This window comes from Eucalyptus grandis, chromosome 5 (genome assembly GCF_016545825.1).
Source record: "Eucalyptus grandis isolate ANBG69807.140 chromosome 5, ASM1654582v1, whole genome shotgun sequence".
Taxonomy (NCBI): domain Eukaryota; kingdom Viridiplantae; phylum Streptophyta; class Magnoliopsida; order Myrtales; family Myrtaceae; genus Eucalyptus; species Eucalyptus grandis.
Window position 1 is genome coordinate 20,901,310 of NC_052616.1, and position 20,176 is coordinate 20,921,485.

Below are 20,176 nucleotides of genomic sequence, written 5' to 3' on the forward strand. Positions count from 1 at the left end.
TTCAGTTCATTGACATTGTGCCTCTGAGCTGCTTCGATCACTCGTGGGTCCGTTTGAGGGGAAATATCTGCCGCGCTAATTAGAACTAATAATGATGAATCTGCGCAACACAGTGCTGGCCCTCCTCCTAGCATGAATTGTCGTTTTATTTGTTGGAAATTGCTTGATCACGGGAACTTTAAAATTACAAAACCTACGCCTAATTTCTTCTTGGGATTAACAATAATTCTTACAACTGCTCGTACAGACAAAATCTCAACCTCACGAAGATGTTCTCATGATGGCCAATTCATCTTAAGAAGCAAGGCCAAATGAGTACTTTGAAGGAAAACTCATGCAACCACATCTCAGAATCTCGATTGCTCTCTGTGAAGTTACAAAAGTGCTAAACTCAGATTTATTAAGAAAATATGATACGGCGAATCACTCGTGGACACTACACAATAAACTGCAGAGAATTAAGGACAGCAAATCAATATCTGACCTTCATCCGATACTCCTAAAGGCTTGCATTTCTTAGCTCAACCTCAGGGGAAGAAAAAACCGTAATTAACAATGATAGATTAGGTCCTTATACTGTACATATCCCCTAGGAGGTTAAACCGAGAAAGCCTTTCCAAGAAAAAGTCTAAAGATAGCGCCACCCACCTCTGTATCAATAGAAGAAGAATTGATATCGTTAGCGGCAGCACGCTCAACAATTCCACGTTCTTCAGTCCAAACGCTTTGTCCAGTTTCATGAACGACAGGTAAATACATCAAGCAGTAGTAAGTTTGAACCATTGTGGTCACAGAGTAACGGCGGCAGCCTAACGGGGAGATCTCTGGTGAGGCAAATGATCATCTAGACCGACACCAAGAGTCCGAATGTGTAGCTGCTCATGAAGGCAATATACGTTAAGTCCCTGCCAAGAGGATCAGTCATCCAAGATGTATAGGATGTGAGGAAGCCTTTCATGGAACTATTGTCGACTTTGTTGTAAAACTTGGAGGCTGAAGCACAGCTTGGTAGATTGCACTTGTGATAAGCATGGCGACAACTAGCAAGGCATTGCGTATGTCGCCCATTGGCTCTTTTTCTTTCTTCAAATTATTCGATGGGGCACGTGATAATGATTGAGGAGCATTTGTGACTGGTTCCCCATCTGATTGATCTTTCTTTGAGAGTAGACTTGATGGGGGCGATATTGATCTTCCTCTTTCGTGTTCAGCTCCATGCTGTACAAGAATTTCTCTGAGATCTATATCATTTACACCCGGATTGGGGTCTTGGACTGTACATATCCTCTAGGAGGTTAAACCGAGAAAGCCTTTCCAACCGAAAATCTAGAGCTAGTGCCAACCGCCTCTGTGCCAGTAGAAGAAAAATTGGCGTAGTTACAGGCAGCACGCTCAACAGTTCCACGTTTTTCAGACCAAACGCCTTGTCCAATAACGTGAATGGAGGGTAATACGTGAAGTAATAGTAAGTTTGAACTAGTGCAGTCATAGAGAGTAACAGCGGCAGCCTGACGGGGAGATCTCTGGTGAGGCAGATGATCATCTACACCGACGCCTAGAATTTTACGTGTTGGCGCTCATGAAGACGATGTACGCAAAGTCCCTGCCATGAGGACCAGTTATCGAAGATGCATGGTGTCCCTGGGAGCCTTTTGTGGAATTATTATCGACTTTTGTGATAAAGCTTGGAGGCTGGAGCACGGCAGGGTAGGCCGTGCTAGTAATGAGCACGGCGACCAGCAGGGCATTGCGTATGTCGCCCATCGACTCTTTTTCTCTTTTCAAAATTTTTCGATGGCAAACGTGATGGTGATTGAGGAGCAATGGTTGCTCGTTCCCCATCTGATTGATGACTGGTAGCTCCCTGTATATCATCGTCATCCACTGAGAAAAGTGATGAAGCGGATGTTCCTATTCTGCGTTTGGCTCCAGCTCCTGCGAGAGTTTCTTTCATCTCTCTATCTCCTACCCCCTTTTGTGAGAGAATTGAGACATCTAGAGGCGTCAAGCCACTTCGTTCGAGGCGCACACATCTACCACTTGACAATCCATGGCATGCCCACGAAGCATGAAGTCAACCACCCGCAATTTTTTTCCATCTTTGTTTTGTTCTCATTGATTTTCAGATATTTGGATGATACAGAAAATATTTTGGCATATTGTAGGGATGCCAAGTTCCTAAGAAGAATTTTGCACATTGTAGGGATTCCAAATCAACACCCTCACTGAAATGATGCGCCAAGAAAAAAAGGGAACCTGCCTCGGATGCAAGACGGTAGTGCCTTTGTTGCCCTTCCAAATAGATCACCTGCTCCTTCTTATGCTTTTTTCAGATACTCCACCAACACAACCACCACGTCAAACAGTTGTTCTTCACTGCAAGTAGAAGCGCCGTCTCCTCTCGGGCGGTTGTCTCTTTGATGGACTCAGGCGTAGTGGAGAGCTGTACCTTCCCCGTTCACGATGGCATAATGCAAAGGGACTCTTCTCTCCCTGCCCTTCACAAAGCATAGGTGTGGACCAAGAGGGGACGGAGGGAGAACAGAGGGAAGGAGAGGAAGAGAGGAAGAGACGTGAGGGTGCACGAGGGGGGGAGAAAACGAAAAGGAGAGAGGGAGAGGGAGAGACAGAGAGAGAGAGAGAGGAGAGAGTGTTCGTAAAAGAGAGGAAACGGCTAGGGATGTGTAAACCAAATCGGTTCTACCTACGAACCGGACCGAATTACCCGGAAAATAAGGGCGCGTTTGGTAACGATTCTGTTCTGGAGGCGATTCCCGATCGAACCGATTCTTTTTTATTCTCGTTCCTGAACCGATTCGAGTAAAAGCACGTTTGGAATCGTTCAAAATTTTGATTCTGGAATAGAATTGCGTTTGATCCGTATTAATTGATTCCGTTCCAAATTAATTTCTTTTGATTTTTAAATAAATTTTAAATAATTTATTTTGATTTTTAAATAAATTTTAAATAATTTCTTTACTTTTTTTCTTTTTTTCTTTTTTTTTTTTTTTTCTTTTCTTTTTCCTTTTTTTCTTTTTTTTTTTTTTTTTTTTTTCTTTTTTCCCCTTTTTCCTATTCTTCTTCTTCTTCATTTGGCCTGGTCCGCCGGACCGCGACCGGCCGAGCGAGGGTCGGCGACGCTCACCGGAGCGCCGCCGACCCCTCCGAGGTCGGCCCTTCGTTGGCCGAGCCTCGCCCCAGCCGGGCGAGGCTCGCCCGGCCCGCCGAGGCTCGGCCTCGCCCGATCTGGCGAGGCCGAGCCTCGCCGGTGGCAGCCGGCCTCGCCCGGCCTCGGCGAGGCCAAATTGGCCACCGGCGGGCCGGGCGAGCCCGCCGATGGCGAGGCAAGCCTCGCCGGCAGGCTGGGCGAGCCTCGCCGATGGCGAGGCAAGCCTCGCCGGCACTGGGCGAGGCTCGACCTTGCCCGATCTGGGAGGCCGAGCCTCGCCCGGCCGCCGGCGAGGCTCGCCCGGCCACCGGCAAGGCTTGCCCGGCCCCCACCGGTGGCCGGTCGGCCTTGCCGTGTCGGGCGAGGTCGGCTCGGCCACCGGCGAGGCCGGGCCTCGCCGATCTGGGCGAGGCCGAGCCTCGCCGTGGCTAGGCTTGCCTCCGGCGAGCTCGCGGACCTCGCCTTGGCCTCGGCGAGCCTCGGAGACCTCGCCGGGCGGACCGGCGGCAGCCGGCGCGGACCGGTGGCGGCGGGCGGCGGCGGCCGGCGGCGGCGGCGGGCGGTGACGGCGGGCGATGGCGAATGGCAACCGAGATGTTGAAAGAGAAGAACAAGGTTTTACCGTGTTGATTCTTTTTCTGATTCTCGGACGTAGAATCAATTTTTTTAGATTCTCAAATCTTGTCCAAAATTGTTCCCGAACAAAAAATTTACCAAACGCGATTCTCGTCCCAAACGATTCCGGGAACAAAAAATCATAATTTGGCACCATTGGGCAAGTTGCCAAACAGCCCTAAGTCTAAGAACCGATTCCTATTGGAATCGGTCTGGGAGTAGGTTCCGATTTTTTGAAACCAATTGTAACTAGTTCGGGAATAGGTTTCGAGTGAGTACCCACCCAGGAATCGAACGAACCACCCTATAAGCTAAAAAACCAAAACCCTAATTTCTTTTTCCCTAAATTCTAACCTCAATACTCTTTCATTCCTTGGAACTCCTCGCAATCTTTCCTCTTAACCTAAATTTTTATGGATTAATGGTGAATGTAATTTTATCATTTATGTTATATGTTACGTGTTTGAACTTTTTATCATTTATAATTATAAGTGACCATGCTAACATCTTAGGGATTGCTGTTTTTAGCGAATTATGTTGTTCATCTTTTATTTTGAATCATTTCATTGCTCATAGCCTTACATAATTTTGTTTTAAAAAATGAACCAAAAAAAGGAACAAAAACATAAAACGGGTTCTCGAGTAGACCTTGGAACCGGACTGAAAAAATAGGGTAGGTTTCAAGATCAGTTCCACACAAACAGGATAGGTTCCATGGTCCAAAAATTGGGAATCGCTTACAACAGTCTTGGAATCTACCTACCCTAGAACCTATCACCCTAGAAACGAGTGTATAAAAGAAAGAGGAAGGAGCGAATGAGCTAGATTAACTCCGCTTTATAATGCTTACGCTTTGAGTTTGTTAGCTAAAGGTAACTTTTGTTATCTTATTGGGCATTTTTCAGGAGTGTTGCTTATTTTTTCTTTAAATTTGTAAACTCAAGTCTTGAAAAGGACATAAATTATATACCATGAGTTACAAAAGGCATTGCACGACTTGATATTTATAAAAAAGAAAAAAAGTGTTGTTTGGAGCATATTTGTCGCATAAAATTCGGATTCGGCTTTTGCTACCCTTTGATTATTTTGAAATGGCATAGTAAAGCATTTTTGGAAATAGTTTATGAGTTGTTATTTGGGAATATGGTTTGAGAAATGCTTTTTAAAAGGGATTGCATAAGACTATATATATATATATATATATATATATATATTGATTTGTGAACCTGATTAATGAAAGGCATATTGTAAAAAGTTAAAATGTTTTAGTTTGTGAAATCAATTTATAATACAAATTCTAGATTGATTTTGTGGACTGTTAGATGATGATGTTAATGATTTGAAGCTCAATAATGTCATGGATCTAGTGAGGGGATTTTAGGTATGCATATTTATTTCGAGATATCTTTTTCAGCTAAGCAACTGGCAATACAGGTGGAGATACCTAACTAGGGGTGAATCTTGGTTACTTTATCACTAGGTGTTATACTGTGACAATGGTTGGATGTTGAGTATAAAATTGATTAATGGAATTGACTATTGATATGATTGAAATTTTGTCAATGGAATGGGTCATTTATGTGTGGTTTGAGCACGAAATTGATTAATGAAATAGATCAATGAGTGATCTATTAGAAGAATGGACTATTGATGTTTGTTTTAATATAGCTAATGGGTATAACCGTGTTTTACTATTTAATTAGATAGTATTCCGCTATTTACTTTAATTGTATTTGATTGTTCACTCTAACCATATTTGACTATTCATTATCACAGTACGTACAAAACTATATTGAAAACAAATAACTCATATTTGCAATTATACGTAAATTATGTATGAGATTTGGGATTATTAAGTTTATGGTATTACTTTTATGATATACATAATAGGCGTTTGATTTACTTAGAAGAAATATATACCATTCACTAACTAGTGGTTGCTCACATCAAATAGCTGACACATTTTTTTAACATAGATGTATTAGTTTAGGATTTTTTGTGAAAAGTTAATTTGTGTCAATTTGAGATTTTTTGTGGTAGTAAGCTAAGTTTATTTGTCTAGCCACTGTTTTTTGGCATCCACCGGTGTCTAATCATTTGACTAACCTCAATATTTTACAAAGGGAATGTCCTTTTTCTTTCATTATCTCCTTTCGGTGGAAAGAATACAGTCGATGTCATGGTCTTAGGAAAACTATAACAATTCTTAGTCCTAAACCTGGGATGTCGTCCTTTGCCTCTGCGTGATTATCCCGTCGCTTCTTCGAACGCAGCCTAGACTTTTCCAAAGGACAACTTCTCCCCTTTTGGCTTTTGGGTTTTTTTTTTTTTTTTTCTCGTCAGAGCTTTTGGATTAGAAACTCCATCTTTTTTCGAAAAAATTTGGGCGAATATCTTGATTTTTGTAACGGTATAACGCATACGATTTTAAAATTTCAAAACTAAGTATCGTTGGAACCAATTGTGATATTATAAATAGGAAAAAGCTACCAAAAATCTCAAACTTTGTCTCGAGTGACAGATTTACCCCGAACTTTGTTTTGTGATGTGAAAAACCCCGAAGTTTGTTAACTGTGACATATTTACCTCATTAAGGGTATTTTCGTCTTATTTTTTATGTTTTTTCTTTTTTATTTTTTTCTTCTTCTCTCTTCCCTCCGCCGGCCAGCCGGTGGAGAAAAGCGTCCCGGTGAGGGCAGCCCTCGCCGGCGTCGAGGGTCGCCCTGCTGGCCGGCTAGGCCGCCGCCCTCGCGGCGTCGGCGAGGGAGGCCCTCGACCGGATCGAACGAGGGCCTCCTCGCCCGATGCCGTCGAGAGCACCCCTCGCCGCCGTCGGGCGAGGGTGCCCTCGCCAGATCTGGGGAGGGAGGCCCTTGTCCGACGTCGACGAGGACCGCCCTCGCCTACGTCGGGCGAGGTGCCCGCGCGGCGTCGGCGAGGGTTTCCTCGGCCGATCCGGCGAGGGAGGCCCTCACCCGACGCCGACGAGGGCCGCCCTCGCCGTCGGGTGAGGGGGTGCCCTCGCCGGCGTCGGGAGGGTGCCCTCGCCATCCGGCGAGGAGGCCCTCGCCGGACGCCGGCTTCCCTCCGCCATGGCCGCGAAGGGAAGGAGGAAGAAGAAGAAGAAAAAAAAAGGAAAAAAAAAGGAAAAAGTTTCTAAAAGTAAAAATACCAAAATGCCCTTATGATTTAGGGTAAATATGTCACACAAATAAAAGTTCGGGATTTTTGTGTCACAAATAAAAGTTTGGGGTAAATGTGTCACAGTTAACAAATTTCGGGATTTTTCACGTCACAAAACAAAGTTCGGGGTAAATCTGTCACTCGAGGCAAAGTTGGGGGTTTTTGGTGGCTTTTTCCCTTATAAATATTTGTCAAAAGATGCGAAACATTATGCCACCAGTTCATTTTACCATTTATCAATGCTATTCCTCATTTCCGTTTATTACATGGCAGAATTGGGAGAATACGGGTAAGCATTTTGTCTTATATGGACTACAATGAAGATTTAAAAAAAGGTTCGAGAACCATTACGGTTAAGCAAATCTCAATTATCCATACACTAAAGGAATTTCGTGGTGCTTGTCAATCACATTTAAGCGGCTTGATCATGTTGAATTCGTGGTGGCACCCACACAATTCACTGTGAATTTAAACGAATTTGAAATTATCAAGAAAGACTAGATAAGCTAAAAAAATTATATCTTTTAAGTGAGACATATATTCTTTTGTCTTTTAATTAGTTATTTCATTCAATATTTGAATTAGGTAAAATTTTGTTACGGTATACCTCATTCACTTTATGCAATAAGCTATAATTTGAATTATATTCGATTTAAAATAACAATACATTAAAGGTTAGTGGATATCACGGGACTTGTTTTCTTAAGTTTTCATTGTACCGGGAAATCTTTTCCAACTTTATTATTATGTGAATGAACTGATATATTTATTGAGAAAGTCACTGATCATCTAATACGTTTTGGCCATCTAAAAGTTATCATAAAGTAAATCACCTAACAAGTCTATTAAAAATTATTGGTTACCTATTGGTTACGTTTGGTCGTCCGGATTTCTAATCGGGATAGGACCGATAGGATAGAATATGAAGTCTTGGGATTTTTTTTATATTTTGTTCATTGTTTGGTGAATCGCAGCATTAAAATCGGATATATACATTTTTTTGATATAAACGGCATCGGATATATACATTTTTTTATATAAACGGCATATCATTGTAAATGAACATAAATGTTCATAAACGAAGATGATAAAAATCTCTTGTAACACTATTCCTTAGTTTATTTTTATTTTATTTTTCCTCTTTTATATTATTTTCTTTATTATTTTCTTTTTTTCCCCTTGCATCATTCTTTAATAAAATTTTATCAAATAGTAAACCGTACTAACATACCTAAAATACAAAAATACCTCAAATATATAATAAATATAAATATTTAATTTATAGATCGAATGTTTATTATAAGATAGAATTAAAGTTGAATATATAAATTAAAATAAGATTAATTAAAAATAATTTTTAAAATTTTTAATTTCTTAAATTAGAATTCAAATATTATTTATATTGAAATATAATTTCAATTTTGTTAATTTAATAAATTTGTTATTCGAGAAAAATAATTTTTCTATTATGGACATTAGAAATCATATTCACCTTTATCCCACCTCCCCCATATGATAATTTTATCCCGTCTATATCCTCCTTATATCCAACTTTATCCTATCTTGAGCGAACACCAAATGTAGAATAAAATAAATTGTATCATATACCGAATTTTATCTCGACCACCAAACGCAGCCATTGTGTTTTCATGTATTGTCTTTCTTTGCTTTTCCGAGGTCTAAAGTCGAAGCGTGGAAATTGGAGAAGGCCAAAGGTTTTGAGAGCTCTTCTTCCTTTTCTTCCTTTAGTGTGTTGAAGGAGGCCGGAAGATCTGGAAAAATGATCCTAACAAGAAGACACATTGGTCTTTGTCGCCTTGCCGACCAAAAACCAAAAAAGTAAAAAAAAAAAAAAAATTCGCTCGTTTTCTCTAGAGCAGTTATTAACCTAGTTTAATTTAATATATCTTTTTCCTCTTCACATTTCATCAAAATTATCCATCCGCTTTCATTTTCATCAGGTAATTATCCAAATTTTTGTTTGCTGCAACTTCTAAATTATGAAAAGTAAGTTGTCTTTTTCTGTTGCAAGAAAATTCGAATTTTTTTTTTTTTACGGTAGAAGAAAAATCAAGATGCTTGCGTCACAATATCAAAAGCAAAAAGTAAAGTGTTAGGAGGCAAGGAAGCATGAAACACTGCGGATCCTGGTCCTATTAAATTCAGATCTCTTAAAGCGGATAAATTTTCAATTGTGAGAAGAATTTCACCTATCAACCCTTCGCGATAATTATGATAAAGCTCTTCTAGATTTTCCAATGATCCAATAGCATTTGGAAAATCCCATCGATAGCCATAAACGGACCATTGGGGAATCATTTTCATAGGAGATTCTCTCTCGGAACCACCGTTGTTTATATTTTTTTTCTGCTGAATCATTTTCATTGGATCCTCTCTTAATCACCATTTTCACACCATTGTCGCCAGGATCCTATTATTGTTATTGTTATTGTTATTGTTAAGAATCAGATTTCATCCTTCTTAAGAAGTTACTCTTTTGTTATTGGACTAAAACTGCTTGTGTTATACAGTAATGACCTTTCGATTTCATCTGAATTTTTTATCAGCATCATTCGATTCGATTGGACTAAAAATCTGACCAGCTAAGAGTGTGCGGTTCCCAAAATCTGGAACCTATCTTCGGATATAGGTTTCATTTTTTGGAACCTGGAACCTACCCGCGTCAGAACAAAAAACCTCAAAACCTGTTCCAGGGTCGGTTCCAAGTTCCAATAGGTTTCTTTTTTTTTTTGGTTTCATTTTTAGTTTAAAAAGACAGAAATGAATGCAGCAATAATGAGAATTATGCCACGAAAAACCATGCCAGCGACTTATGATGAGAATTACGCAATGCTTAATCACCTTCTAATGAGGTTAAAACAATAAAATCTGAAATAGTACCTGCAAAAAAAAAAAAATTACACTATCAACAATAAGGTTGATGCACTGCTGCAAAACATAGAACTCCCATGCTGCAGAGTGGTGACGAGATTCACTATTTGCAATCCCCTCCCATCCCCTTCTTACTGCAGGAGTGCTCATTAGTCATTGAAGGGCTAACCATAGGTCTTCTAATCTCATGATAGGCTTGTCCATGACCATCCACTTCATACGAATGATCATACGAGTAATTACTACCATATTCTGATGAACCCATTTTGTAGTAGTTTGTATTCACTGGTGGATATATGCTCTCCTGCATAATATACGAAGGAAATAAAAGCAGAATTAGTGCTAGACCAAGATTTGAAAATACAGGAAACCAGAAAGATGCCAACAAATAATCCCACAGTTAGATTGGCAAGTATTAATTACGACGGAAGGTAGAGAAATATCGAGTCCTGCTGTGAATTGTCCTCTTCCCAAAATAGAAAAAAATAATACTAAGTGAAAAAAAAAAACAACACAGATATAAACCAGCCATCTCTCCAGAAATGGAAAACAACATAATCAACTCATAAGTACCTGAGCATGAGAACACCAGAAAATATGAAATTCACGTGTTCATACGTAAGACCCTCGAAATACTCCATAAAACTTTCAGACCATTGTCAATTCCCACTTGGAATGTTAATGAAAGCAAATAAACATCCACCCCGTAATAAAGTATCAAAGAGCACGAACACAAAGGATCCAAAAATGCATACCAAGCCTAATCTCTCGCAACCAAGGCTTGCAAATCCATTCAAATACAGTATGCACCATTCATTATGTGATCTGGGTATCCTATCTTGTCACAGATCTTGCAATTGAGATGACAATAAATTCGAGCTCAGGCCAGGAAAGAAGTATCTCACTGCAACAGCACTCACACCCCAATGCTAGCCGTGCTTATAATGCAGAGATTACACTGATATCATAATTTTCTGCACAAAGATGGCAACCCCTTAATGTTAGCCCTGCTTATAGTGCTGCTGTGCTTTTATAACAAACGGCAATTGAGGAAATTCGAGTCATCGCAAACAACAGCCAAATAAAAAACACTACGATATTTGCCTCCTCTCTTCTTGATAACTCTGGTAGCATCTCTGAAATGCATTGGTAGTATTATACCTCTTAATCCTTGCTCTTTTTTTGAGCTTATCCTTCAATTCATGATTAACACAGAAAAATAGCCTGAACTCACCATAACAGGGTCTAGCACCTTGACACTTGGCTGAGAAAGCAAGAATTTCCCTAACAGTCATTTCTCCTATATGGAGATCATATTGACTTATATAAGCCGATGTCCTCTGCGGTACAAACTCTTCCATCCCGTGTCCGTTGTACGTGACTCTTCCTGAAAACTGCAATTCACAAGCTCTGTGTGACTTGCACACTAGAACATTTCACTCTTAAAATGAGACAGCTCTAAAAGTACTTTCTTTATGCTGCTTACCTTCAAATCTTTGCCGAGCTTCCCAGCTAATGGTAGAAGTAAGGTGGCCTTTCCAGAGCCTGGAGACCCCAGAAGTAATGTCATTTGGCAAAAGAGAAACAAAAATTGTCAGCAATATCTGAACTTACTCCTTGAGCAGTGTATGCTGATAAACATCTCTCTCTTTTTACCTGCGAGGCTTGATGATTCTGCTGACATCGTTGAGAATCGGTAATGGTTTCTTTCTACTGGGAAGGATGTGAAAACAGTTGAGAAACCCCCGTTGACATTGACATCGATTAACAAGAGACAGGGTTCAATCAATTTGAGCAGAATCCTAGAAAATGTAGATATGTTATGAATTGAATGTTAAATAACCTCAAGTATGTTAACAGTGAAATTGAATATTGTGGGTAGAGCTTGGCTCCCAACATAAGCTTTTGCCTTGACATCTAGATGCTCAAACGGACTACACTTTTGCAAGAAAGGTGAAATCTCAGAGAATGTCCTGGAATACGATAATCAATTATCTAGAAGGCAGGGCACTTCACAAAAAACCCAGAAAACTCGAGTAAATTGGGTATTCAATTTCGAACAAAGACCGAATCCTTCATTCAAACAATTGACAAAATCTAAATCGGAAACAAATTTAGTATAGAACCACCGATTTGAAATGAGAGCTAAAAGAACAAACAAACTTGCACTAGTAGAAGCATAGAAACAACCACCATGACAACCCATTCCAATAAAGAAGAGAACAAGAAGGAACGGATTACCCAAGTTGGTAAGGGCGGAGTCCAATGGGGGGGCCGGCGTCGTCCAGTGGTGGGGCGACCGGGGTGCGAGCAGTGTTGAGGGAGGCAAGGACAGGGTGGCGGCGGCGTTGAGGGCGTTGTCGGGGGGCAAGCGGCATCCAGCGGCGGGACGAGCAGCGGACCAGCAGAGGGACAACACGAGCAGCGACCAGCGGAGGGACGAGGGTTGGGCAGAGAACGGGAGAAGGGTAAACAAATTGATTCAATTGAAGTGTGAACTGAGAAGTGGGTTTCTACTTTTTAGGTTTTAGGAACCTTAACCCGGTTCCCAGAAAAAAGGGAACCGGGTGAGTCCGTTCTCCAGTTCCCGGTTCTCCCGGGAACCGCGCTCACCCCTAGGACCAACCTTGCATATCCTGTGCTTTTCTTTCAACTCCATGCTCCCAGCTGTCCCATTAGTTTAGTGAGCGCTCATAGTTAGTAACATTATTTCTTACACCTACTCCCACAGACGAATTCTCAACATCAAAAAGATGTTCTCTTGATGGCCAATTCATCTGAAGAAGCAAGACCAAATGTGTTTTTGAAGAATTTTCGTGCAATCTTATCTCAGAATCTTGACTGCTATTCTTGAAGTTACAAACGTGCTATAAACTCGGGACAAATAAAATGCGATACAGTGAATCACTTGCAAACATCACACAATCAACTGCAGAGAATTAAGGACATCAAACTGACATCTGACCTTGTCGAACAAACTCCATCTGACACTACTAGAGGCTTGCATTTCCTAGCTCAACCTCAAGGAAAGAGAATACAATCATTAACGACAAATTAGGCTCATATATGGTACATATCCCTTAGGTGGTCAAACAGAGAGAGCTTTTCCAAGTAAAATTCTAAAGCTAGCGCCAACGGCCTCTGGAACAGTAGAAGAAGAATTGGAATCATTAGCGGTAGCACACTCAACAATTGCGCATTTTTCAGACTGAACTCCTTTTCTAGCATCATGAACGGCAGGTAATACGTGTGGCAATAGTAAGTTTGAACCATTAAGGTCATAGAGAGAAGCACCGGCAGCCTGACGATGAGATCTCTGGTAAGGCAAATGATCATCTGGACTGACACCAAGAATCCGAATGTGTTGCCGATTACAAAGATGATGTACGCTAAGTCCCTGCCCAAAAAACCAGTCATATAAGATGCGTAGGATGCGAGGAAGCCTTCTGTGTGAGTTTCGTCAACTTTTGTTTTAAAGTGTGGAGGCTGAAGCACAGATTGGAAGGTTGCGTTCAGAATGAGCCCGGCAACGACCAGCAGGGCATTGCGTACGTCGGTCCCTGACTCTTCCACCAAGACCAGTGATGAATGTCTTCCTCTTCCGTGCATGGCTCCAACTGCATTGAGGATTCCTCTGATCGCCCTATCTCCTGTTTCCCTTCCCGAGAAATCTAGAGGCGTCCTGCCACGATTGTTATGGGCATTCACGTTCACAAACACATGCCGCAGAGAATGCTGGCGAAGCATGAAGTCAACCACCTGCAATTTACCATTCATTTTTAGTTCTCATTGATTTTCAGACATCGAGATAATACCGTAAAATTTTTGGCATGGATGGACATCCTTTATTCCAGTGATGATCAAAACAGATCCGTTCCAATGGATTCCTTTAGGTAGAAGATTTTTGCATATTGTACCGATATCAAATTGACACGCTTACTGAGATAATGCGCCAGGAAAAGTGCGATAAAAAAATGGAAGGGCATAACTTGCCTGGAAATTTTTGGCGGCGACAGCAAGATGCAAGGCGGTATTGCCTTCGTTGTCCTTCCGATTGATCTCCTTCTTCATATGGTGCCGCTTCAGATGCGTCACCAACTCAGTAACGGCGTCAAACTGGTCGTTCTTCACGGCGAGGTGAAGCGCCGTCTCCTTTCGGGAGGTTGTCTCTTTGACGGACTCAAGCGAAGCGGAAAGCAGTACCTTCATGACTTCAAACTTACCGTTTTCGATGGCATAATGCAAAGGGATTTTATTTTCCAGTCCCTTCACAGAGCACAGGTCTTCACGCCCTCTCACGAGCTCCTCCGCGATCTCAACATGACCGTGAGCTGCCGCGATGTGAAGCGGACTTAAACCATACTTGTCCTTTCTTCCCGCGAAATCTGGCAACTGCGTCAGGAGCTCTTTGACTAAATTCAAAAGGTTGGCCGCACAAGCGACGTGTAACGGCGTGTAACCGTCCCATCTGTCAGCCAGCTCCTGCAGGTAGCGCCCGTCCCTTCTGATCAAGTCTCTCAGCCCTTCGATATTGACCCCTTCAGCTGCTGCTGCTGCTGCTTCTTCTAAAAACCGATCCATCTGATCTAAACTAGGAATGGTCTTCTTCTTGGGACACCTCTGCACTTGCAAATCTAAATGCAGATCCAGCCAGTAGCACTACGTACTAAAAAAGAACTGCAATGGTCTGGTGCCACATAATGAAGCACGGACACGCTCCGAGACCTTCCGTGTCCGAGACGTTCAGACACACGGTCGTTGAAAAATCCGACACGTAATGAACTCTTCCCAACACGCGTTTCTGGAATTACGGTGGGTTTCTGGGGCTCGTCTGCAAGTGCGAAGGGAGAGAGAATCATTGAAGAAGGCGATGGAGGGTGGAGGCAAAGGCCAAGGGAGTGGAGGCAAGGCCGCGACTACAAGGAAGGGCCAAAGGAAAAGCAGAGACTGAGGTGACCAAGAGGGCCACCACTGCGATGCCTGGCCGCGATGGAGGGCCTGAGGCGAGGCTACGACTGCGGGCTAAAGGCGAGGCGGCGAGCGACTGTGATGAGGCGACCAGGCGAGAGCAGAGATCGAGAGGAAGAGAATTGTGCGAGGAGGAGGAGGAGGCGGCTAGGTTTTTAGGGTTTCCAATGTTGCTCTTTTAGTTTTAGGAAGAAGAGAAAAAAAAAAATTTAAAAATGGGGATGCCGTGCGAGGAGGAGGAGCCGGCTAGGGTTGGGTTTCCGAAGGAAGAGTGGAAAAAAAAATTAAAATGGGATACTTCGTCCAATTTGATGGGATTTTTACCTTTCCTTTTTGGAAGAAGGAGAGGATGGAGGGTGATTTTAAGAAAGGAAGTGACGGGCGGTGCTAGGAAAGAAACGATAGGATGAAATAAATGAGTCGGGCTAAAAAGTGATTTCAGCAAATAAAAAGACTGATATTGAATAATTATAAATGGCCACCACCCAGGACTTGGTTATATTCCAAGCGACCCTGGTCATTTCCCCAGTAATGCGTCCGGGATGTTTTACCCTACGCAAGGCGTCATCGAGGGATCCCACCGGGCCCTTTCTCTTTCGAGTGGCGGGGTACCCAAAGTGGAGTCTACCTTTGTTTTTTACTTGGGAAAGGAACCAAGGGGGAACAAGTAGGTTCTCCTTGCTTCCCTATTTAAACCTGCAGAGGGCTTTTAAGGACACCTTTCGGTCCCATTATAGAAGAACATATATTTGTTTAAATAAGTTTATTCTAGTTTCAACTTTTGTTAAAGTCGAAATATGTCCCCAAACATGGATACACATTTCCTATAAATATGTCTTTCTAATTTTCTATTAATAGATTTATTAATGTTATTAGTATAAATTCATTCTAGGCTTTTTCTATTATTTATTTATTTACTTATGAATTTGAATCAAATTAATTTGATTGAAATAATCATAAAAATGATAATTTATTATGTATATATAAAAATATTCATTTAATATATAACGTATCTCAACATATCGGAATTTTCTATTTTTTGAAAAATAATGTGTTGGGGTGTTGCGTCATTTAATGTGTCGTGTGTCCGTGTCGATGCACTACATAAATGCTACATAAGTGCCACATGGGCTTTTCGCCATCGGCTTTTTTTTTTTTTTTTGGTCATAAAATGGCTTTTTAATATATCATAAATTTAGGCTTCATTCATTTTATGGGAAATGACTTTCATGAAAATGTTTTTGAATTTTCGAACGTTTGTTTAACGAAAATGAATTAACCAAGAAAATGTCTTTCGCCTTCGAAAAAAACACCTTCAAAATTGAAAATACATTTTCCATAATTTCTTCCAACAGACTTTCTTTAACCAAAGACATTTTCCTTTTCTTTTTATGTTTTCTTTTTCTTTTTTTTAAAAAATCGAGTTTTTAATTTTTTTTTTTCTTTTTCTTCTTCCTTAGTAGGCAATCGACCACAAGCTAGTTTGAGCCTCACCACGGACCATCGAGGCTTCGCCTCACCGATCTAGAGAAGCCGAGCTCGCCCAATGCTTGCAAGTTGGGCAAGGCTCGGACCTCGCTCGAGGTCGTTAGAGCCTCGTTGACCTTTGGTGACCTCGGGCGAGCTTAGGCCTTCTCGAGCCTTGCCAGCCTTGGCAATAGCTAGTGACTGTTAAAGCCAAGGAAGAAGAAGAAAAAAAAAATAAAAAAAAAATAAAAAATAATTAAAAAATAAAATAATTATTGAAAAGGAGTCCATGGAGAAAAAGATTTTCCATATCGAATGATAGAAAATATTTTTAATACATTTTTAAATTTTAGTTAAACATCGAAAAATATTCTTATATTTCTTAAAAAATAATTTTCAGAAACGTTATATTTCTTACGAAACGAACGAAGTCAAAAGCAAATAAATTTCAAAAAATCCCTGGCTTGGCCCCATTTTTCTCAAAGTATCCCCAAAGTGGTGTTTGTTTCAAGATAGACCTAGAGCTTGGTGATTTCGTCTTAATTGATCCCCGTTCACTTGAAGCACAATTTTTTGCCATGGTCGCATGCGTGCCGCGCGCATCATTACCACCATGGACGGACATTTTCGTTCAAAAGAAAAGTCTCCAGGTCTGTCAATTCGCTTCCTCGGCAGTCCACGCTACTTTTCCTTCACTGACTAGTTGAATGAAGAAACGTATACTATAGGGACTTTGGTAGTTCATTTTCAGCGAAAGGTAATTTGCTAGTCGTAAAATTCTAGTATGAACAGCACCTATGAAAGTACCTTTCTCTATTGTCAGTGGAGTTCAAAACAAACCATAGGCAAAAAGTTTATTCCGGGAGCTAGGTCCACACGCTATCCTAATGTGAATTCATTTTATTTTATTTTATTTTATTTTATTTTATGGAGGTTGAGCATCTGTTTCCTCCCGTGGTTTGAAATCTCGCAGAGTCAGTGATCGGTCATGCTCGTAAGTTTATCTGTCTAGCTATAGTTTTTGGCATAAGCTGGTTAAGGAGTCTGTGGCAGAGAGGAGAGGAGTGTTTCCACCTATGAGGGCCCTCCCTGATAGTCCCTCGGTGGGGTGCTCAATAGGATTACATTTTTTATTTTAGCATGTCAATACCTGCACACCTCACACCCTCAAGTTGAAGCTAAATCTTTTTCTTCCCCAACTCCAAGAAATACCAACAATTTTACGCTAAAGAGGAGTTGAATATTGACAATCCCTCTAGAATGGACGTAAGCTTATAACCAGGGATAACTGGGTCGATTTTTGCAGGTATGCCTTCCCACAATAGGCGAACCTATAGTTCAAGCCCTTCAAGAACAACCTTTTAGCAACAAACTACTCAGAGATTAATTAAGAGCTTAGAGACATTCACAAATGTCAAGATGGTAGCATTTCTAACTACTTGAGCTGCATTTCTCAGCGAATCCTATTAGGCTGAAGAAGAAGAAGTGTTTAGAGAGACATTAAGAGTTTTTGCAAACACACTCACATTATTTCAGGGGACTCTACCCAACACATTACATCATATTTGCCTTTTATAGGCATTAAGAGGTCACAAATAAACAAGGATCAAGCTCACGGGTCCTAAAACAAACAGAGGCTCCAGAAAATCTGGTTGGGAATTATTCTAGGTGATATGAATAGTGACAGTGAATAGTGATTTTCCTAACCTAGTGCTACAATGACTTGCTTCGATCAGTGTCACGCCCCGAACTTCAGGCGCGCCAACATCCCACCATGGTCATTCCAATATGCGACGTTCCCAGGCACTTGTCGCCGACCCATTCATTATATTTGCGCATGTGGAAGCGAAACAAATCCCCTGACAACATTTTACTTGAGATAGAAAAGCAGGCAATCAATCACAAATACCAAACAGTCAATTATAAACACATAAGTTTAAATACAACATTCGACTCTCTACAAAATAGACCGGCTCTACAAAAGGGCAAATATCCTAAGACCAACTAACAGGACACGTTCACCGATCCTTCAGTTTCCACCTTTCCAGACTCCATGGCTTTGGGTCCTCCACGACCACCATCTAGGGACCTGAAATTTTGGCCCACAATAGGGTGAGACATTGTCTCAGCAAGTTTAACCTCCTAAACCCTTATTAGGAAGAAAATACACTTCAGGTGGCCTAGCCACATCACACATAAGACTTATCTTGTCTTAATTCCTTCCTGCATGTTAGCACAATTTGCATCACATAATCTCATATAGTAATAAGAATTCAAACAATTGGAACGCCGACACTTTCCTATAAACCACAATTGCACTCAGCACACATTCCAATTATTATTCACTGCCACACAAGGGCATAGCCTACTTGCAGTTCGGCTATCTACTGACATTAATGCCAAGCATCGCCTCCCGAAGGAGCATAGGTCCAGTTGGCCTAGCCTCTACTACGACCCGCATCCGTTGTAAGGGGCATCCCATATAAGGGCAAGTCCGGCTCAATAGCCCGGGACGATTCCTCTTAATTATCACACAGCCAAATCATACTCGGTCCCGAGACACTTTGCATTTCACTCAATGCCTCCACTTAAAATAGTGATCCCGACCATTTTTCTTCATTTTAGAAATATTCCAGAAATTACTCACGTGTGTGGGGGCACGTTAATTTCGAACCGAAATCCAATATCTCACTTTTTCAACCCCATTATTTAATATAATAATTAAAATTCAATTTTGGTATCAAAACGACACCAGGTTTTCGAGTCAAATCCATATTTTTCACAATCAATACTCAATTTACCACATCCATTCATCAAATTCAAATTCTAAATACACGAAAGCAATCAGCACAAAATTCTGAGCAATTGAGGTCATAAATAATTTTTTTGAGTTTTTTTAAATAATTTTCAGAATATAATAAATTATTAAAAATTCCAGAATTTCAAACATTTAAGTAAATCAAAAATAAAACCTATTATGAGACATCAAGGCTTATATTAAAATAAACCTACTTAACTTTAAACTAAACACACTTTAACTTGATTAAACACCATAATCTAATCCTCAACCAATTAAACAAATCTAACCACCTAAACTTACTTAACTTAGACTAAGCACAGTTAAGGCATCATTAATCATCTAATCAAGATTTAATGAGCTAAATTCACCCGATTAGCGAGCCGAACGGACCAAAACGACGAGGGCGTCGAGGGGATCGACTTTTCCAAAGGCGAACCTAAACTTCGGGGCCGGGAAGCCGGCCAAAACGGGGCAAAACCGAGTTGAGATACCTACTTTTCTTAGTTGCTGGTTGAGGCCAATGGAGGGGGAGACGGCGGCTGGTTCAGGTCAGAATGGGCGGACGAGCGAGGCGGCAGCCCAAGCGGTTACTGGTGGAGGCTCCAGCGGTCCTCCAGCGACCTTGGCGACGACGGGCAGCTGCAGGATAACGGACGACGGCTGGTGGAGGTTCGAGCGGAGGCGGAGCAAGGCTAGCTGGCGAGCGGGCGAGCTGGCGCGCGGGCGGTGCGCGCAGGTGGGCGGCAACCGCAACCGCGACGGTGAGCGAGCGGAGGGGCGGCCGGCGAGCGTGCGGACGGGCTGGACAAGCTACTGGTCGCACCTTCTCTCTCCTCCACTCCCAAGTTCTAAGAAAATCCCAAATTCAAGAAAGAAAATGATGTTGATAGCCCACCTTTTTTAGAGCAAATCTACCCCATCCACTTCTCAAGATCCTAGCCACTCTTGCCCCACACCATGATGTCATACTCCACTAACTCCAATCTTCTACAACCTTATTCCAATAGGTTCAATTTTATTTTCCGCCGTGGCATAAATTCTCCTAAATCTTGTACAACACAATTCATTCAATTTCCTTCCAA

General features: G+C 41.5%; 2 protein-coding genes across 3 annotated transcripts; both read right to left on the bottom strand.

The window, feature by feature from the left end:
* Positions 1–9,770: 9,770 nt before the first annotated feature.
* LOC120293239 (ABC transporter G family member 3-like) lies at positions 9,771–12,524 on the bottom strand. Of its 2 annotated transcripts, XR_005550979.1 has the most exons (6): positions 12,101–12,524; positions 11,516–11,661; positions 11,346–11,404; positions 11,094–11,253; positions 10,615–10,833; positions 9,771–10,163 (listed from the first exon to the last, which is right to left on the bottom strand). XR_005550979.1 is itself a non-coding variant. In XM_039312252.1 (5 exons), exons 1-5 carry the CDS (start codon positions 12,235–12,237, stop codon positions 10,102–10,104), a joined length of 564 nt encoding a protein of 187 aa, XP_039168186.1. In that variant the 5' UTR covers positions 12,238–12,524; the 3' UTR covers positions 9,771–10,101. The 2 variants fall into 2 exon arrangements, 1 of the variants encoding a protein (XP_039168186.1); XM_039312252.1 differs by lacking the exon at positions 10,615–10,833.
* A 243-nt stretch (positions 12,525–12,767) lies between these two features.
* On the bottom strand, positions 12,768–15,009 carry LOC104446392 (ankyrin repeat-containing protein BDA1). Its single transcript, XM_018875052.2, has 2 exons — positions 13,853–15,009; positions 12,768–13,618 (listed from the first exon to the last, which is right to left on the bottom strand). Exons 1-2 carry the CDS (start codon positions 14,438–14,440, stop codon positions 12,920–12,922), a joined length of 1,287 nt encoding a protein of 428 aa, XP_018730597.2. The 5' UTR covers positions 14,441–15,009; the 3' UTR covers positions 12,768–12,919.
* Between the last annotated feature and the right edge of the window lie 5,167 nt (positions 15,010–20,176).

Coding starts and splice junctions, on each gene's coding strand:
- LOC104446392 (XM_018875052.2), bottom strand. CDS start 14,440: ATGGATCGGTTTTTAGAAGAAGCAGCAGCAGCAGCAGCTGAAGGGGTC. Junction 13,619..13,852: donor TCGCCGCCAAAAATTTCCAG/GCAAGTTATGCC, acceptor GGTAAATTGCAG/GTGGTTGACTTCATGCTTCG.
- LOC120293239 (XM_039312252.1), bottom strand. CDS start 12,237: ATGCCGCTTGCCCCCCGACAACGCCCTCAACGCCGCCGCCACCCTGTC. Junction 11,254..11,345: donor AGCTCGGCAAAGATTTGAAG/GTAAGCAGCATA, acceptor TGTGAATTGCAG/TTTTCAGGAAGAGTCACGTA. Junction 10,164..11,093: donor AGGTGCTAGACCCTGTTATG/GTGAGTTCAGGC, acceptor TATATTATGCAG/GAGAGCATATATCCACCAGT.